General features: G+C 48.6%; 1 protein-coding gene across 1 annotated transcript; it reads left to right on the plus strand.

Annotated features, from left to right (window-relative positions):
• The first annotated feature begins 12,242 nt into the window (after positions 1 to 12,242).
• LOC144124264 (uncharacterized) lies at positions 12,243 to 18,623 on the plus strand. Its single transcript, XM_077656903.1, has 7 exons — positions 12,243 to 12,397; positions 12,564 to 12,738; positions 14,373 to 14,486; positions 16,400 to 16,453; positions 17,114 to 17,167; positions 17,470 to 17,538; positions 18,528 to 18,623. The coding sequence occupies exons 1-7, from the start codon at positions 12,327 to 12,329 to the stop codon at positions 18,621 to 18,623; spliced, it is 633 nt and encodes a 210-aa protein (XP_077513029.1). The 5' UTR covers positions 12,243 to 12,326.
• Positions 18,624 to 21,001: the final 2,378 nt, after the last annotated feature.

The following is a 21,001-nucleotide window of genomic DNA, read 5'->3' on the forward strand; positions in this document are numbered from 1 at the left end:
TTATTTAGTTTGTGTTGTTAACAAGACTCTGGGTTCGAGGCTAAGCCCAACCCAAGGGGTTGTCCCCATCTCGCATGTTATTTTTGATTGGAGAATTGATGCTTTGGGCGGGCCACTGAAAATGACCGCCCTTAGTCCTTTGTTAATCAAGTGCTTAAAAGCGCATGTAAACGGATGCAGTCCAGTCTGAGCTGGGGCTCCATGCTTAGCATGTAATGTGATGCTACTTAGGCACTAACCTGCCCGGTCGATGAGTAAAGTAGTGCAAAGTTTGTTCTTTTGTAAATTCAGTTCTGCTTTTTCCAGTTTAACTCTCTGTATATGTATGTTGTAAAATTATGCTCTGCTGTCATCATCTACAAGCTCGCCTCCTGTTCATCTTCCAAGCCGAACGACACTAGAGGAAGGGTTTGTGAACCATCCTCGAAGAAACGGACGACTATTGAAATTCTGCTGCATACACGCTCAGGACGACATCGTTCGCGAAAATGGGGGTCATCACAGGGACGATCGCTCGGTGGCCCCGGGTAGTGTGACGAAGAAGACGACGAACCGTACAGTGGTGCGGGCAGGAGCGCTCGCGCTAGGCCAGCGGCCATTAAATCATTTCATTGCCATCGATCATAGTGTCTCTTTCTTCGGCTGGCCGCCACGTAAAAATATTTTGGCTATTCAGACGGACCTTCACATTTTGGTTTGGTTTGGATTATGAGGGCTTAACGTCCCAAAGCGACGCAGGCTATGAGGGAAGCACCCGCCGCGGTGGCTCAGTGGCTAGGGTTCTCGTCAACTGAAATGGAGTACCCGGGTTGGAACCCGACCGCGGCGGCCGCGTTTCGATGGAGGCGAAACGCAAGAGGCGCCCGTGTGCTGTGCGATGTCAGTGCACGTTAAAGACCCCCAGGTGGCCGGAATTATTCCGGAGACTTCCACTACGGCACCTCTTCTTTCTCCCCCTCCTTTATCCCTTCCCTTACGGCTCGGTTCAGGTGTCCGCCGATATGTGAGGCAGATACTGCGCCATTTTCTTTCCCCAAAAACCGATTCTCGATTTTTAATTCTAGAGACCCGTGCACTATGAGATGCCTGTGCCCGTTAAACAACCCCAGCTGGTCGAAATATCCGGAGCGCTTCACTATGGCGTCCCTAATAGCCTGAGTCGCTTTGGGACGTTAAAGCACCATAAACCCCTGTAAACCTATACCTTACTTGGGACTGAAGGCTGACAGTTTATTTGCAAATGTAATGGACGTCGCCTGTACGTCCTTCAATCACCAGTCATTTTTGTTATTGTACCTTCGGTTCAGTTATACTGTTAACGTTTCATTTGGACCTAATAGCACCAGTTATTTCTTTTTACGGTGATAGTGAAAAATAGTAACGCTCCCTCAGAATGATACAAGGTTCAGTGATGCCGTATACATGAGTAAGCGTAACGTTTTTGCATACGCAAGAGCATCACCGCAAAATGAGACCCGCGGTACTCACCTAAAGCGCACAAACGTGGGGGCTAACAAGGATTTCGATTAAGTTGAGGACAATGCAGCGAGCTATGGAAAGAAAGATTGTTATAGGTGTAACGCTAAGAGACAGGCAGAGATCAGACAAGGTGAGGAAATGAACGCGAGGGATGATGACATCCTGGTCGAAATAAAAAAAAAAGGTTTGGGCAGGGCATGCAATGCGAAGATACCCGCTGGTCCTTAAGTATAACAGAGTGGATTCCAGGAGAAGACAAGCTTAGCAGGGAGCAGCAGACATTTAGGAGGGCGGATGAGATTAAGAAGCTTGCGGGGATACAATGGCTTCGGCTGGCAAAGGGCAGGGTTAATTGGAGATACATGAGAGAGGCTTTGCCCTGCAGTGGGCGAAGCCAGGTTGATGATGATGATGATGATCCTATTATAGGCAAATGCTGCAATTTTTTTTTTTTGTAGGGAGGGTGAGGAAGGAGGGCCTTTTTTCGCCACTTTCCTGCTCCTGCGACCTCGCCATTGCAGCGCGCGTATCTTGCTCACCTGTTTTTTTTTTTCTTTAGAGAATATACGACTGGCGGCGCCTGAAGAAGGAATGCTTTATCGAGGCACCCTGCGAGATCGAACACGTCGAAGTTGGCCTGTCTTCTACTCGAGAATGCGCACTGGGATGGGCTGGGACATTGTATTTTTTAATCTTTTTGCTAGCCAAACATACTTTGTAGGTACCCCCCCCCCCCCCCCGCCTCGTTTTCAAAACGCATGCGTTCACAGGCCTTCCTAAAATGTCGCCTCTGGAAGATGAGCGCCAGGTGGTTATGATCCGTGCGCGGGCTATGCAAATGGTAGTGATCCTGGAATAGAAGCTCGCGCCACACCTGCAAATGCTAGTAACTTCGGCCCCTGAAGTTTTTGAGATTCGATCACGTGGCGCGTAAGTACCAAGCGGCAAAAAAAAGCATTTTATAACACTTCTCAGCTTCCGAAAAAGCATAGTCAGTCTCTTGCTCGATTAAAGAGATATAATGGGGATGAGGAATAAGTTTTATCACTGATGCGTCGCAGCCCACGTATACACACGTGTAGCGTGCTTTAGGTTAGAGCTTACCGTAGTTCACTTTTGCGCTCTATATCCGGCAAGTCCAAAAATGAATCTGTGCCTCTATAGGTACGCAGGAAGAGAGAGAGAGAGAAAGCACTTTATTTGCACCCGTCAGAGTATGGGCGATTAGTGAGACCCAGGAAAAAAATCCGATGGCGTCAAACTCCCGGCATCGATCAGTGCATGCATGTAAGATTTCATCCTCAAGAACAAAACTGGTGGGCTATTTGGGCCGCACTGCTGGAAAAAGTTGTCGAAGTCCATGTCGAACAAGACCATGCACAGTTTATCCACGGCGTGGTATTTCTTTTGCGCAGAGTCCTTATTGTCCGCAGCACAGTACACGTCGTCTGCGCCGAACTTCGTCTTACAAACGTAGCAGTCCTGATATCCTAAATTTGCGTCTGTGCACTCTGTGTTCTTGCACACTTCGTACATTGCCAGCCTGCCTTCCGTTTTGGAGATCGGCTGCGCTGGAACAGGTGCTGCCTCAGACACTGATGTCCACGCGGGCAGAGACAGCGTCGCGCTCGCGCACACTTTGTTTTCAGCTGGTTGATTATTCGTGATCCTCATCACAAGCCCTGCGATGGTGTTCGCGGTTTCACAGTACGCCTTGAGGGTGTTTTGCAGCGGTGTTATCAAGTGAGTATTTAGAAAAGTTACGTTTGCCTTATTTATCAGGACCTTAATTGCTTCGGTATTTGAAATATCTCGCGGGTCGATCATTACAGTGATGAGAAACTCGCCTGGAAAGTAGTTCAGGCTCAACAAGGCGAGGACGTCATCCACGAAGAGACTCAGGGTCCTCCATCGCTGCTGTTGGAGGCCGCGCTCGCAGTCCAGGATGTTGGATGTCACCCAGTGCACGTTGGTGCCATTGAGCTTGTAATTCAAGCTCTTCACGTACACTTCACGGACCAGCCTGTGCCTTATGGTGTGGTTGCCTGCTAGGAGATGGAAATGCCCGCTGTCTTCGGGGTATCCTCCGAGGGTCATGAGGATATTTGCAGGCTTACTGCCTGTCACGTTGGCCAGCTGAATTTGGCTGATCTCCCTAAGTTTGTAGAGGCCGTATTTTTCGTCGAATTTCTCGGCCCTGCTGGTTATAACGCCATTCGTGATGGCCATGGACCAGTAGATCAGGCTGGTGCAGAGAGCGAACGGGACGTGCCTGGGGAGGAAATCCTTGCCGTCTGAGTTGCGGTATCGAGAATTGTTGTACAGGCAGTACAATTTTAATGAGCCTTGACTTGTGTTGGCTTTTCCGGGGTAGTCGACGTCCCTGACACCCGAGACGTCCTGGGAAATTTTGGGGCTGGTCTGCGCGCAGGAAGGACGAACGATTGGGTCATCGGGCCCACCGCCCTGGTCATCTCCCAAAGGTGGCCTGCCGCCCGCACGGTCGGCGGCTCTGCCCTCCTCGGGGGGGAAGAGCAGCGGCAGCAGAATGAACGCCAGCGGTATGACAATGATGGCCGCGCCGACGCCGCAGAGGACCCACGCAAGGAAGGCGCGGTTCGCCCACGTGCCGCCTTCCTCTTCCGGCTCGGCGGCGGCGGCGGCAGCGGCAGCCGCCTCCTCCTCTTGGGTGGTGGACGGGCAGCCCGGGCTGTAGTACGGAGGCTCTGGCCCCTGCTCCGCCGTCTCGTCGCTGTCGGAGCCGTCCCGTTTGGCGTGCTCTTCGTCGGACGCTTCTTTGGCGCCCTTCTCCTCCGTCGACGCCTTCGCAGGGGCCGGTCGCTCGTCTTCGTCCCTGTCCTCAGCCATCGTGTGCAGCGTTCCAGCAGTGCGATCACGAGCTTCTTCTTCTTCTTCTTCTCCTCACGAGCTGTTCTTCTGGCCGGTCTCTCGTGGAACGCGCTGGCCGCGCAGTACGTTCTTTACTTCTTCGATCTTCTCGAATGCGACTGGGCTGGATTTGATTAATGCAGGAAAATGGATGAAGGAAAGGACGCCCCAGAGAGCACGATAATCATGGACTTCATTTCATTTCATTTTATTACCTTAAAGGCCCCAAAAGAGGGGTGTTACATAAGGGGTGGAAACAATTAAATGCACAGATTCACAATAACAGGAAAGTTTCTACATTTTCAACGAAAAGACTTGGGCAAGTGATGATGGCAACGTTGTTTGGAAGGCCGTTCCAGTCTGCGGCTGCATGAGGAAAGAAGGAATTAGAAAAAGTGACGGTGCGTGAGCGTGGACGGGCAACTTGTAGGTGGTTACTGGTGCGCTGAGATATGCGTGCTGGTAGAAATGAGATATGCGTGCTGGTAGAATTGGTAGAAATAAAACTGAAAAAATTATTACAAGGAAAGGAAGGAGACGCGGTAACTGTCTCACTGTTTTGTGGACACACAAAGTGCTCCCTGGTAGAAAGGATTGAGGACGGCGTGAAAGAAGAAAGGAAGAACGAGGTGCAGCAGTGGAGGACTCCGGAATAATATCGCCAATCCCCGCCGTAGGTATGTGCCATTAAGCCTGAGGACATCATCATCATCACATCGACAACTTTTTAACGAGCACTGACTTCACGCAGCACACGGGCACCTTTTGCGTTTCGTCGCCATCGAAGCGCTGCCGCCGCGGCCGGAATTGAACTCGGGTACTTCTGTTCTTACAGAAATTAGTGGTTTTTGAGGAAAGGAAATGGTGCAATAATTGTCTCAGTTCTCGGTGGACACCTCAACCACTCCGTGGAGGAAGGGCCACCGCGGCAGGTATTGATAAAGGGATAGTTATCTGCTGATAAAAATGACCTATATGCGGGAGAAAAATTAGTTATGAAGAAAGGGAAGTGCGCGGTGACTGTCTCACTCTCGATGAACGCCCAAACACCGCCGCGGTGGTGGTGGTGTTAAACATTTATTATTTACAAGGAGGTGTTTTGGGCCCAGGCCTTATGGCCCATGTCCTCAAAAATCTAGGTGGAGCTCCTATTCCGGAGCCCCAATGGCGTCTAGCGCCGCTCGCGCCCTGGCGACCAAGGTCCCTTGGGACTGCAGGTCATGGCAGCTGAGCAGCGCCGCCTCCCAGGCCTCCCAAGAATTGTGGGAGATGAAGGATTGGGAAGGGTGGGGATTGGAAGGGCAGGCCCAGACCATATGGAAAACATCCGAGAACGTCGCTCCGCACAGCCTGCAGCCACTATCAAATTCTGAATTGAAGTGTTTCAATACTGACGGGCACAGCATTGTATTTGTAACAATTTTGAGAAGAAGCCGTTCGTCTGCTCTGCGGAGACCCTTACAGGGTTCCGGAAAGCGACGATGACTGTCCTTATAATATGTAGTGATGTCTTTGAATGTAATTAGATTTTGGGTAGGCTCGTAGTAGGCTTCCTGAGCAAGTGTGAGTGCCCGGGGAGAGAGCGCGCGGGCCGCCCGATCGGCTAACTCATTGCCCTGGAGTCCCTGGTGGCCGGGAGCCCAGATGATGTTACAGTTTGAGGGTCGCTGGACCGACAGCAATTTTGTAGCATGCGCCAGGCGAGAGGAGGTATCCAACCCAGCTCATAGTTCCGACAGGCCCCCTTCGAGTCAGTAATGATGTGCTTCACTTGTTGGAGGGAGAGTGCGAGCGCAATCGCGATTTCCTCCGCGTGTGTTGCGCTGTGGGCGCGGAAAGTGAGTCCCGCCACTGTGGTGTTGTCGTGGACCACTGCTGCGGTGAACCACCCCCCACGGTGGGGACCGGCAATGTCCACGTAGTACACGTGTTGTTGTCGACCATGATGTCGCTCCAGAGCTTCCGCACGCGCCTGGCGACGGCCATTGTGGTCAGAGTGTGACATGTTGCGGGGAATGGGTCGGACCCTGAGGGCGCGTCTCCAGGGTTCTGGCGCTCGTACCCGTTCCTCAAAGGTGATGGTGTGTGGAGTCGGTCAAGAATGCGGCGACCGGATGGCATTTGTGATAGGCGCGTATATTGGTTGACGAGATGGGCGTCTCGGAGTTCCCGATAGGTGTTGACCACCCCCAGGTCCAACAAACGCTGGTTGGATGTGGTAATGGGAAGGTCAAGAGGCCGTTTGATGACTTTGCGGCGCATGACCTCGAGTTGGTCCTCGTCGTGTTTGCGCATGTGAAGGTAGGGGGTTGAGTAGAGAATTCTACTCGTTACAAAGGCATATGCCAGCCGCAAGGCATCTTTGCTTCGTAACCCCCTGCGCTTATTGGAGACTCGGCGCACCATACGGCCCACCTGATCACCATACATGCGGAGTTTTGCGAGTGTTGTGTCCGGTCTGCGTTGTTGGTGAATAAAGAGACCGAGGATGCGGATCTCCTCGGCCTCTCTAATCGGACCCGAAGGGAGTGGGAGGTGAATTGAAGTGTCGTCCCGAGGAGAGGATCGAATATGGACAAATTGTGATTTGGTGGGAACACACTGGAGACCACAGTATGCAGCGTAAGTGTCCACGGCCTCCGCTGCCTGTTGTAGGCAGGTCTCCATGTCCCCGAGATTGCCTTCTGTTGCCCAGACAGAGATATCATCCGCATATAGGGCATATCGGATGCCGGGCATAAAGCTTAATTTTGCGGGAAGGTCTTTCATTGCGAGGTTTAAGAGGAGGGGAGATAAAACCGCACCCTGTGGTGCACCCCGGGATCCGATGGTATAGGGTCCGTGTTCCTTGTCTTGAATTCGAATGTAGGCCTGTCGACTAGTGAGAAACTGCCAGATGTATCGGTATGTATTCTGACCAAAGTTGGTATCTTGGAGGTGGTTAAGTATTACTTCATGTTTTATATTATCAAAGGCTCCTTTCAAATCCAAGGCCAGGACTACCTTGTCATTGTGAGGGAGTTCATTGGGCTCTAATATGTCATTATGGAGTTGTAGAAGGATGTCTTGTGCGGATTTCTGTGGTCGGAAACCAAACATAGTGTCTGCAAACGTGTGATGTGTTTCGAGGTAAGTGGACAACCTGTCTCGCACCATAGTCTCCATCAGTTTGCCGACACGAGATGTGAGGGAGATAGGGCGCAGGTGCTCCACATCAATTGGCTTGCCTGCGTTAGGAATAAACGTCACTAAGGCTGTTTTCCAATCCGAGGGGAGAGGAATCTCTCCAAGCCAGATATGGTTGATGAATTCGAGGAGGGTACGATAGGCTGCATCCGGAAGGTTCGCCAGAAGTTTCACGGTAACCCTGTCCCGGCCTGGTGTAGTACCACTTTCATTTTGTCTAGGGCCTCCTTCAAATCATGGAGCTTGAAGGGGGCGTCCAGCTCCAGATTTGTTCGCCCTGTGTATGAGAATTGAGAAAGGCGAGGGTCCACCGTGGTACAGAGGTATCTGTCACACATTGTTCGGGCCAGTTGTGTTGTAGTACCGGGAAAGTTATGCATTGCACGTTGTAGGTGCCGCGCCGTTTCTGCACGCGTTTGATTGGGGTCAATAAGTGCACGAAACATACGCCAGGTGTTGTAGCCAGACATCTGGCGTGCAGCAGTGTTGCATCGATCCACCCAGTTAGTGTCGGCTAACTGAGCGGCATAGTCGGCAGCCTCGTGGGTGAGTTCAAGAATGCGGTGTCTGAGTTTCTTGTTGTGTTTCTGCTTTCTCCATCGTTTGGTGAGACTGCGGCGGGCCTCCCAAAGATGGAGAAGATGGTTGTCTACTTCAGGGGTGGAATCAGTGAGCTGAATGTGTTGTTCATTTTTGCGGAGAGTTGTCATTAGAGAGGTCACCCATTCTTGATATCCCGAGTGAACGATGTCGACAGAGGGAAGTGTCGAGCGGAACTTATTCCAATCGGGAATATGTGCTTGCGTTGTGCGGCGTTTAAGGGGCCGTGTGTAAATGGTCGTATTAATGATGCAGTGGTCACTGCCAAGGGTGTCTTGGGTGTTAAGCTAGTCGGCGTGCCAAATATTGCGGGTAAGGGTCAAATCTGGGAATGTATCCCTGGTTACCGAGTTGCCCATGCGAGTGGGGTTGGCCGGATCGGCATGGAGGGTTGCACCGAGAGTCGAAATTAGTTCCGCCAATTTTCTGCCCCGGGGTTCCTCCCTAAGGTAGCCCCATTGTCGACATAGAGCGTTGAAATCTCCCACAATGAGCAGGGGGTCGCGTCCAGCCACGCGCATTGCTTCTGTAAAGAGCTTAGAAAAAGTTACGTCTTTAAGTTTTGGGGGGCAGTATATATTAAGCACATGAATCGAGGGGTCTTTGCTCCGCAAAGGTAAGACCGTGACCATGACATAGGAGTATTCGGTGGTCGATGCGAGGGTGTCCTCTTGTGCTGTATAGTCTTTGTGAACTAGGATGCAGGTTTGTGTGTCCCTCTGGAAAGTCTGATAGTGAGTTTGGTGTTGGTTCCGGGCTCCCGAAGGGCGACCACGGCCACGAGGAACTCAAAGGTTTCAAGGTAAAGGCGAAAGTGGGCTCGCTTCCGCCGGTTCTTGAAACCCGTGCAATTCCACTGGATTACTGTGATGGGATGTGTTTGTGTCGGTGCTCGCGATCTAGGATTGGTGGCCATGATCAGATGTTGAGGGGGTGAATGATGCTGCTGTGTTAAAGAGGTTCGATCCACTGCAGCCCGAAGCCGTGCGGAGGGCGCATTCCTCGTTATCGGAATCGTCAATACGACGAGAGAGTTTTGTGGGGCGTTTGGGAACCCTCCGGGGTCCTACGCGTTTAGAGAGACGTGTGTTTTCGTGAATCCATTTCTGGGTTAAGACTGATACCGAGCGCGTGATGCGGGCAGTTATGCTATCCATCTGGGCAGCAATGGCAGCATTTATGAGTTGAGGAAGCTGTGCAGCAATGTTTTCGATAGCCGCCACTCGGGCCTCCAGGGCATGATGGTGCGCTTCAGTCAGTGGCGAGGGTAGCCGTTCAGTTATGTTGTCGTCGTCCTCCGTAAGGGAGGGCATATGAAAAAAGTTTTGAGGAGCCAGAGCGTTAAGTCTGGCTTCGAGCTTCTCGTTCTGTGCCCGGAGAAGAGCAAGCTCTCGTTTAAGTTCAGCTTCGAGGGGCGAAGGGGGGTTAGTGGAAGTGGGAGAGGGAAGTGAAGACGGGGAGGACTGGGAGGCCATCGACTTGCCCACCTGTGATTGTTTTGGCTCCCGCAGTGGGGCGCGATCGACGACGCCTTTTTGCTGACGTGGCCCGGGCGCTGGGTTCCTGGTGCCGCCGCTTGATGGCGCGGCCTTCTTGGGTTGTGATGGTGCCAGTTGCTGGCGTTCCTTGTCGTTGTCTTGATTGGAGGTGTTGGCGCGATCCACTCGTTGCGCGTCTTGATTGGCACCGCCGTGTGGCGCGTTCGCCGCCTTGTCCGAGCGTCTTGGTGGTGGTGGTCCTTTAGCCCGCTTAGGGGGCCCGCCAGGTGAATGAAGTTTTCGGAATTTGCCTTTACATTCACGGGAGTTGGTGAGGTGACTACCCCCGCAAACAAGGCAGATTGGCTTGCAGTCGTGCGGTGCCATTCCCTCTTCAGTGGCGCCGACATTTTGGCCGCATAGGCCACATCGTTCGCGTACTGGAGCCGGACAGATGTCGACACGATGGCCCAGTTCGCCACACCGGTAGCAGGCTGGGATTGCACGTTTGTATTGACGAACTGGGGCAAGCTCGCAGTTGTAGTGCACGAAACGGGGCACAGTGGAGCCCCCAAAAGTGAGCACGGCTACGTTGGTGGTTCCCAGCTTGCGGATGGCTACAAGTTCACCACCACGCCACTGGAGGCCGTTTGTGAGCCTGAACGAGTTACATAATATCCCTGGATGTCAGCGTCCACCGGAGACGACGTTATAGCGACCGACGCCGCGGTATACAGCCTGCTGTCTTTCGTGCGTGTGCGCGTTGTCGAACAGGGTGGTTCGTTTGGACCTCGATAGCGGGCCAGCGTCCAGAATTTTGTGCGGTACACATACCTCTCTTCGTTGTTATAATCTGCTCATATTCCCTTAATACCAGTAGCCGGAAGCAGTATTTGTGTTGTGAAAGAGTAGCGTAGTTGTACATTAACTTTTCCAAAACGGTATGCGCACTCTGCGCCTGATGGAATGGCAGCCCTTTAGCAACGGCGGCAGGACAGTTGCTGGCGCAGGCTCCGAGACTGAAACCCATCCCAGAGCGTGGTGAGCAAGAAGAGACCTCAGTTTCCTGCCCACCTGATCCCGAAGCGCCGGCCGGGTCACACAGGAGCAAGATGGAAGTAATGTCATTACGACGCGCGAGGGGCTACGTTCAGTGTCTCCAGGACATTTTCATTCGGTTGCGCGAGTGTCTCAGTACAGACCCTTATAGGCGCTAATGGAGGCAAAAATATGACGAGCAGTCGCCCTTGTTCTTACCTTCAGATAACCCGAGCTGCCTTGTGCGAGTCCCGCGTCATCACAGTCTTGCTATCTTGCTTCTCCAAGGCGCGCATCAGCCCATCTACCCTTATATAAACAATGTATAGACTTTCTATATACTCCTTATTGACTATTGCCTTCCTATAGACGCTTACTTTTGTCGGTTTATTGTCTACATGCAGTCTATGGACAAAAGTCTACAAGAGTGTAAGGGCCATAAATCTATAGATTGTCTATACAACTTATTGACAAAAGTCAGTGGAAAGTTTATATACTGTCTGGAGAGATTTTTGCTTGGGTATTTCTAATTTGATCGTCATAGAGTTAAAACTGAGGAAGAAGATCTTAATCTTCAAACATTGAACGATAATCTCACAGTTATCATTACAGAGTGCACAGTAGAAGGAATTGGTATGATGCTTCGCCAGGGTACCGGCAAGTCATCTCAGGAGATGAAATATCTGGTTAAGAAACGCCAAAGCATGAAAGCGTCTAACCCTACGGCCAGAATAGAACTGACAGAGCTATCAAAGTTAATAAATAAGTACAAGGTAGCCGACATAAGGAAGTTTAATGTGGAGAAAAATGAGCATGCTCTAAACAAGAGGGCAATGTGATTTGCGATATGGATAAGATAATTAAAATAGCCGAAGAGTTCTACTCAAGTATATACTGTATCCAAAGTAATCAGAACGTTAATGAGAGAGAGTAGCGCACAGCACTGGGACATCCCACCAGTAGCGAAAGAGGAAGTAAAGAAAGCGTTAGGAGCAATGCAAAGGAGGAAAGCAGCTGGCGGAGATCAGCTAAGAGCAGATCTCTTGAAGGACGTAAGGGAGAGTGTGCTAGAAAAAAAAATTGGCGGCAATTTAGCTGTGCTTAAACCTGGAGTGACGCGATAGCTACAGCTGGCCGAGTGGAACTTGCTGTGTTGAATTGCAAAGTCAGCCTTTCGCCGCTCTGTTTCGCTGGCCGTTCCTTCTTTATGTTCGTCCCACTGGACACGACGCATGCGCACAGGTGCGGCAGCTCGGTTTCGCCGGCGCGCCGCGCCGCCGGCAGCAGCAGCTGCTCCGCACCACGTGGCTGGTCACGTGACCAACACGTGACGAACCACGTGATCAGCCACGCCGCCGCGCCGCCGGCAGCTGCTCCGCACCACGTGACCAACCACGTGACAGCTTGGTGGTGGTGCAGCCACGGCATGGAGGAAAGAAGGAGAAGAGGAGAGGCTGCTACGTCACATTTTTTGAAGCCGGAAGCGAGGGCTCCGCCATGACACTTGGCCGTTTTCTCAGCCAATGGCATGCGAGCGCCGCGAAGATCAACGCGAGCGGCGCGAGCAGACGATTTCGCGCCTCGCCAGGCTGTCGGCAGCTGTCAGACACGCCGGAAAGTGAGACTTCTGCTCCCATTGACAACAAAGACGCTGCGATGCCCAGCTGCTGCGTTCCTGGGTGTCGGTCGCGCACGCCAGGACAAGAACCGGGCGTCACTTTCCACACGTAAGTATACTGCATTTTGTTTTCGTATTTAATTGACTGCGTAATGAGTAAAATGCATGCTCGCAGAACATAACGCACGACACGGCGTGAACGTGGTATTCGTACCGCCCCGGCCTTATTGGTGGCCCTTTGTCCGAGTGCAGTGAATAGTATTGTTTTCAAACAGGTTTCCGAAAGATCCAGAGCGAAGGAGGCAGTGGACTGAGGCCGTTAGACCAGGCCAAAGAGACTGGGAGCCAGCAAAATGGACCTGCGTATGTTCAAAACATTTCCTGCCCGAGCACTTCGATCGGATGTCGCCGCTCGTAGTTCGTATACGTGCGGATGCCGTCCCCCTTCAGGTGAGGAACCACATTCTATACATTCTCAAGAGATTGGAAAGAAATGCTCTTATTGAGAAGGTGCTTTATTATAACTTGACTGCATAAGCATGCGTTCAATATGATGTTTTAGGTGTTCGTGCAAGAAATAGAACGATTTGTGAATAAATGGCTTTAGCTAGACGTTATGATCGAGTAGCGCGGCTACAGTACTCCCGCACTGATAAAAAGTAATTGTGTCATTATACTCCTAAACTGGCTGCGGTTTATATATGGCTCTGGTGAAATTCTGCTTACTCTACATGATAATTTATTTATTTATTAGCTTACGCACTCTATCATTAGAAGAAAATAAAAAAAGAGAGCATCGAGCACACCACAGTTTTCCTTGGGGCATCATTTCTATTTAATTATTACTTGTAGTGTGCAAATGTTTGCGCCTAGCAGTAGGCGGTGCATTTTTTGTTGTCATCTCGGCCATAGCACCTGGGAAGTGTCACTGAGAGAGCACTGTAATTCCTTAAAACTATAGTTCGTTTACAAAGGAAATCACAAAGAAGTTCCATAAGGTATAGAGCACCGTACGTATTTGCTCGCGTGATTTGCGCACGTTTTTTCTTTAATTAGGGCTCCAAAAAGAGGGTGCGCAATTTACGCGCAAGCGAGTTATCCGAACACGTCCTAAAAAAAAGGTTGGCACCCCTCGCCCCATGGCAACAAGGTTGACAGTCCCCCTCCCCCCCCCCCCCTCCCCACGCTATAGCTCCCCGCAGGGTGGCATGACATGATGGCACGTGCTTAGCTCAAAGCAATAAACGCGCAAAGATTCAATCGCGAAGTCAGCCGTGGGAGGAGATAACGGGCAATAAAACGGGGCCCTTGCGTGTGGCCCGACTGACTAGCGGCAAACCGTATAGCAAACGGTACGGTAGAGTTTTGGATTCGGGCGCGCGCGCAACTGTTCGTCCGGGACAGCGACCGCCAGCGCGAGCAAGCCGGGTAAACGGCACAGTTCGCACCCGCGTACATGCTGGTGGTCTGGCTCAGCATAGTGCGCAAAATGTGCGAGTAGTTTTTTTTTTTTTTATCGGGTTAAAAGTTTGAAACTTTTTGGGGTGCACAATCAATGTGCGGGCGCAAATTACGCGAGTAAATACACATAAGGAAAAAGGGAAGCATGAGACAAAGAAAAAAAGACAAAACACAGGCAGAAAGCTTGGCCAAATGTTTAGGGGAATCCCGTTTTCTTTTGCGAAGTTTCTGTGGAAACAATTTATAGCTTTCCTTTAGCCGCATAGCTGCGCTTGGGTGGATGCCAATGAGTATAATTAGCTCCCTTATTATACAGATACGGCAGTTCTGCATATATAATTCCTCATACACATACCATACACACTTCAAGGGGTATAGCTGGGTGAGCCTGAGGAGAGACACCCCACTCTCCCTTCTCAAAAATATGGTAGACCTGCTGTACTAACAATGCATTTCTCTGCTGTTGCTTTCTTAAGAAATGGGTGCACTCTCGCCCACTGGCTGTGTTCCATATTGACAGTCTCAGATTGGTACATCTGTCTGTTGAATTACATGCATCTTTTTAGCTAAGGCTGGCGTTCCACTGCGAGCATGTGATGCACCTCATTATTCATTTACAGCAGGAACCCCTTTCACAGCAGCCAGGCGATGGCACAGCTGTTGCTGCCACTGCTCAGCATGGCGCCCAGCAAGCACTAACACAAAGTCACACATCTCCAGCATCTCCACTGCAACAGGTATTTTCAAACAGCGCTGTTTTGTGACTACTACAGCTATTCAAAGCATCACAGTGGCTGTGTATATGTTGGAGCAGGAGCTACAAACACTGCTTCCTGGCACGGGCTCACCAGAAGATTTATCCGAATCCCATGACACACTAGTCATCATATTTCTTAACCCTTCAGACAGCACTCAAAACAGTCTTAAAGTGTGATGCTCCACCTCCATCTTTCACTAGCTGCTTAAAGCTGAACACCTTGTATGCTTGGTACATGATGTATGCGTTAACAGACAAAGAGGGCAGTATCATTAGCAATATGGATAAGATATCAAATAGCCAAAGAGACACAAATCTATGCAGTAGCTAATGCAATCAGAACATTAATGAGAGAAGCCGCAGCGCACAGCAATGGGACATCCCGTAGCAGTAAGAGAAGAGGAAGTAACGGAAGCCTTAGTAGGAATGAAAAGCGGGAAAGCAGCTGGTGAGGATCAGGTAACAGCAGATTTGTTGAAGGAGGGAGGGGAGATTGTGCTAGTAGAACTAGCCATCCTATATATGCAATGCCTTGTGACCTCGAGAGTACCTGGAGCTTGGAAGAATGCTAACATTATCTTTATAAAGGAGACGTCAAGGACTTGAAGAATTACAGACCGATCAGCTTACTGTTCATTGCCTACTAAGTATTTGCTAAGGTAATCGCTAATAGTCAGGACAACCTTAGGCTTTAATCAACCAAATAATTAGGCAGGCTTTCGTAAAAGATACTCAACAATAGATCATGTTCACGCTATCAGTGAGTGATAGAGGAATGCACAGATTATAACCGACCCCTATATATGGCCTTCATTGATTACGAGAAAGCATTTAACTCAGTGGAAACCTCAACTGTCATACAGGCACTGCAGAATCAGCGTGTGGAAGAGTGTTATGTGAAAATATTGGAAGATATTTATAACGATTGCACGCCTACCATAGTCCTCCATATAGTCAGCAATAAAATTCCAATAAGGAAGGGTGTCAGGCAGGGAGACACGATCTCGCCAATGCTATTCACTGCCTGTTTACAGGAGGTATTCCGCGGCCTGAAATGGGAACATTTGGAGATAAGAGTTAATGGAGAATACCTGAGTAATTTGCGATTCGCTGATGACATTGCCTTGCTAAGCCACTCAGGACAAGAACTGCAAAGCATGATCAATGAGTTAGACAGGCAGAGCAGAATGGTGGGGCTAAAAAATAATATGCAGAAAACCAAAGTAGAAACAGCAGTTCGCAATTGGTAGCGAGGTGCTGGAAGTAGTAAGAGAATATGCCTACTTAGGGCAGGTAGTGACCGCTAATACAGATCATGAAAGGGAAATAACTAGAAGAATAAGAATGGGTGGAGCGCATATGGCAGGTTCTCCCAGATCATGGATGGCAGTTTACCAATATCCCTCAAGAGAAAAGTCTACGACAGCTGTATCTTACCGGTACTCATCTATGGGGCAGAAATGTGGAGGCTAATAAAGAGGGTTCAGCTTAAGTTAAGGACAACACAGTGAGCTATGGATAGGAAAATGACAGGTGTAACGTTAAGAAACCAGAAGTAGGCAGAGTGGATGAGGGAACAAACGTGGGTTAATGACATCCTAGTTGAAATCAAGAGGAAGAAGTGGGCTTGGGCAGGGCACGTAATGCAAATGCAAGATAACCGCTGGTCCTTAAGGGTAACAGAGTGGATTCCAAGAGAAGGCAAGCGTAGCAGGGGGAGGCAGGAAGTTAGGTGGGCGGGTGAGATTAAGGAGTTTGCGGGAATGCGGTGGCCGCAGCTGGCAAAGGACAGGGTTAATTGGAGACATGGGAGAGGCCTTCACCCTTCAGTGGGCGTAGTCAGGCTGATGATGACGATGATGACATTCCTCCAGAATAAATTTTTTTTTACAGGCACCTATGGATGTCGCTGAAAGCCAGGAGACTTTGGCAGGCCTATCACAACAGGTATTTTACAATATGCCATTTTGTGACTGCATCAATTCGAAGAACAACAGTGTCTGCGTTTATGTCACAGCACGAGCGACCAAAAACAGATTTCTGTAACAGAAGGCATCCTGGCACTGGCTCAGAGGAAGTTTTCTCTGAATCGCCTCAACACATTAGTCATTTTTTATAATCCTTTTGACAGAACTGAAAACACAGCCTAGCAGTGTGATGCTTTTCTATTTTTCAGTAGTTGCTTAGAACTGAATACATCTTATGCTTTGGTAGAAGCATATTTCTCAAGAATAAAATTTTTTTTCACAGGCACCTATGGATGTCACTGAAAGGCAGGAGACTTTGGCAGGCCTATCACAACAGGTATTTTACAATATGCCATTTTGTGACTGCATCAATTCGAAGAACAACAGTGTCTGCGTTTATGTCGCAGCACGAGCGACCAAAAACAGATTTCTGTAACAGAAGGCATCCTGGCACTGGCTCAGAGGAAGTTTTCTCTGAATCGCCTCAACACATTAGTCATTTTTTATAATCCTTTTGACAGAACTGAAAACACAGCCTAGCAGTGTGATGCTTTTCTATTTTTCAGTAGTTGCTTAGAACTGACTACATCTTATGCTTTGGTAGAAGCATATTTCTCAAGAATAAAATTTTTTTTCACAGGCACCTATGGATGTCACTGAAAGGCAGGAAACTTTACCAGGCCCATCACAACAGGTATGTTACGATATACCATTTTGTGACAGCAACTGCTAGAAGATTGACAGTGTCTGAGTTTATCTCGCAGCACGAGTCACGAAACGGGTGAATTTTTATGTAAAAGAAAGCTTCCTGGCGCAGGCTCAGAGGAAGTTTTGACCAAGCCACCTCAGCACACCAGTCATATCTTTATTCCTTCAGACATAACTCAAAACGGTCTAGTAGTGTGATGCTTCTCCACTTTTCACTAGGTGCTTAAAACTGAACGCTTGTTATGTCTCGGTACACACACATTTCTCCTGAACAAAATTTTTTTACAGGCATCTATGGATGTGGCCACAATGCTGGACATTCAGCCAGGGCCATCTCAAGCCTTTCAACTTACACCAGTAAGTTTCATATCGTCCTGTGTGGTTTCCATCCAGGTTTATTCACTGCATGAGGTAGGATGTTGTTGCAATTCTGCAATGTAAAGTGCAGTAGAACCTGCAGTTGTTTGTCAGGCCCCGTGCTTACCGGAGACAGTAGCAGAGTGCAGTAGGTTCTGCAAAGATCCTTCATATAGGATGGTACCTTTTTGTGGAACCACATAATCACATTAGTAACTGCCACAATATTCTTTCATGTGCCTTCATTGCTTATGTTCGTTACACAAATCAATATAGTCATCTCGTCAGAGTTCCACTACAAATAATTTGTCAGTATCAAGAAAAATTTGGCTATGCAAGACATACTCCACCAGGTCAGTGATATCTTTTCTACAAAATTTTCTCACGTTATTCCAAACTGGTTTTACTGATTTTGGACAAGGTCATTGACAGCTATGTAGAAAGTATTCGGTGCAAACTGGCATGCGTGCTACATGAAAAATTTGTACTGTCATGTTTTCTTCTTTTTCAGTTGTTCCTTGTATAAGTTTTCATGAAATACTTCTTATATGGGTACATGCCAACCTCTTTAACGTCAGTTCCAGTGGGCATTCAGAAAAGGAGATTGCACGACACAAAATTTAATGCAATAATTTTTAAAGCTGTATGTATTCACGCTTCTACACAGTTGTGCTATTAACCCTGCTTTATTTCTGCAACACTTTGAGTGTATAATAAAAATAAAATGCGTAGACATATAACATTACCTTAACATGCTAGGTGATATGAGTTTAACAATGTGCGAGCGTTTTTCTTTTGCAGTGACATCGAAAGGCATTGAGTGCATATGCACTGAAGCTGTTGCGTGGCCCAGTAGTGGGCATGCCGAGTAATTTTGTGATTAGCCTCATGTCCTGCTTTCCTTCTTATGCCTTGATGCATGGCGGAGGAGAACAGGGCAACAGGCATTCTAAGGTGGGCTGCATTACTAAACAGTTTATCTTATGCAGGAACTTCCGACTTTGCCAACCGCCCCAGCCTCTGTTGGGACGCCACGAAGGAGGCCAGCAATGGTAAATGGACCTGTCAAAAGTGCCTATTTCTGAAGCAGAATTCAACACCATGAATGTCAAATGCTTGTGCATATGCCAAGAGCGTATTTGATAGCGTGAGTGGCCCATCCACAGCATGCATTATTAGCATAATCTTTAACACAGCATGTGCAGGCACCCAGACTGTGTGAATGGACTTAGCTTGATTTCGCCGTGGCAATTTTTACTAATATCTACTAACTGATCTGCATGGTATATTGTATGCAATGATGAGTCAATAAACCAATGAATTTTTAACTGTGTGAGTGGCCTGCATATCAAGCTGAGGAGCACATTATGGAATCTTCTTCTTGGACACCTCTCCATCTACCAGAGGAGAATCGGTGAGTCACAGCTTCATTTATTGATCTATTCAAGTACCCTAAGGGTCCACTAGGGGCATTACATAGGGGGAGATGGGGGGGACTCAAAGCGGAACAAAATTGTTTCAAAAACAAAAAAAAAGCAGCGTAGGTACGGCACTCAGGTGCAAGTCGAGAAACATCATTGCCAAGTAAATATTCTTACGAAAATTCACAAAGAAAAAATAAACAGCAGGTGCGAATTAGTCATCTGAGAAATCAAATTTTGTTACTGAAAGTGTGAGGAATCCATATAAGAAAGTGATCCTGACTGAAATAACAAAGACTCTGTTATCATGGCAATCCTGGAAGGTAAATCATTGCATTCTTTCATCATTAAGGTTACAGGTGAATTTTTGTACTTTTCCATCTGGACAAAAACAGGGTTACCCTTGTAGGCATTACCGGCTTGATGCGAGGTGAGGTGCTGGTAAAATATGTGACAGGGCAAATGATCTGTTGCTATGGTACAATGTGCGAGAAAAAGATGATCAAGTGAATTTTCTGTGCGTTGTGAGTGATGGCATGCTGAGCATTTCCATCAGAGGTGAAACACTTTGATATTAAAGTAGGACGAGAAGATTAACTGAGCTCCTTCATTCTTATTTTAATGGAACATTCAGAGTGCTTTGTGTTTTATATGTGCACACTGTTGTAACTGTGGTATGCAAGGCTTGGGTGTGCATTGTTCTAATGATGCATTGCATTTTCTATCTCTCTTCATAGGAGGACACACCCGAAAAAGCTTACTTGAGAGCAAGGGCTGCATGGTTTTCTGCAATGCATGCTCAGTCAAGAAAAAGCATAAAAAGGCTGCAGCAAACAAGGTGGAGACTGCAAAAGAAAAATGCGGAACTAAAATCTGTTCTGCCAGCTTTAACTACGGAGAATATCCTTCTGACAGAGCAAGTGTCTGTTTTAGATGGCCTGGGTAAAGTAAATAAGCACCTACTTGAAAGACAAGTCGGAAAGCATGGTGGAATTGGCACTCCAAAGCAGTACTCCCCTGAACTGAGAACTTTTGCCTTAACTTTAAATTTCTATTCCCCACGAGCCTATCAGTATGTCAGGAAAGTTTTTGACACGTGCCTCCCACATCCCAGAACTCTGCGAAAATGGTATGAGACTGTTGATGGCCAGGCAGGACTTTCAACAGAAGCTTTCAATGCACTAAAAATGAAGTGTGCTGAAACAGCAAGCAAGGGGCACCGAACAGTTTGCAGCCTCATGGTTGATGAAATGGCTATTCGGCAAAACATCCAGTGGAACAAACGCAACTTTGAAGGGTTTGTTGACTTTGGCAGTGGCATTGACAGCGACTCTTTGCCACAAGCAAAGGCTGCATTCGTTATAATGGCTGTGGCTATTAATGGGCGATGGAAGTTGCCCCTTGGGTACTTCCTAGTTGATGGCCTAATTGGAACACAGAGGGCTAACCTTGTCACCCAGTGCCTTCATAAGGCACATGATGCTGGAGCTATGGTTGCTTCACTCACTTGTGACGGGGCGCCCGCAAATCTGGCTATGTTGCAAGAGCTTGGGTGTGATTTCCAACATGTGGGAGACCTAAAAACAACCTTTCGACACCCAGCTACCCAGGAACCAGTGGCAGCTTTTTTGGATCCCTGCCATATGCTAAAACTTGTGAGGAATGCACTGGCATACAAGAGGTACTTTATTGACCACCAAGGAAGGACAGTGTCATGGGAGCATATTGAGCGGCTGCATACTGTGCAGCAGAAAGAAGGCCTACATTTGGCTGACAAGTTGCGCAGAGCTCATATTGAGTGGCAGCGGCAGCCCATGAAAGTTAGACTTGCTGCCCAAGTAATGAGCACTTCTGTTGCGACAGCACTAGCCGAGTGCAGGGAACTTGACCTGGAAGGTTTTTCTGGCACACAGGCAACAGAGAATTTTTAGTTGAAAATTAATGAGACATTTGATGCCCTAAATTCTAGAAGCCCATATCAGAAAGGTTGGAAGAAACCTATAAATGAAAAGAACATTGAAGCTTTCGAAGGCATGTTCAAA

This window comes from Amblyomma americanum, chromosome 3 (assembly GCF_052857255.1).
Source record: "Amblyomma americanum isolate KBUSLIRL-KWMA chromosome 3, ASM5285725v1, whole genome shotgun sequence".
NCBI lineage: Eukaryota > Metazoa > Arthropoda > Arachnida > Ixodida > Ixodidae > Amblyomma > Amblyomma americanum.

Excerpts from the sequence above, each read along its gene's own strand:
- LOC144124264 (XM_077656903.1), top strand. The coding sequence starts at position 12,327 with ATGCCCAGCTGCTGCGTTCCTGGGTGTCGGTCGCGCACGCCAGGACAA. Across the intron at positions 17,168-17,469 it reads TACCAGGCCCATCACAACAG|GCATCTATGGATGTGGCCAC; the intron begins GTATGTTACGAT and ends ATTTTTTTACAG. Across the intron at positions 17,539-18,527 it reads AAGCCTTTCAACTTACACCA|GAACTTCCGACTTTGCCAAC; the intron begins GTAAGTTTCATA and ends TATCTTATGCAG.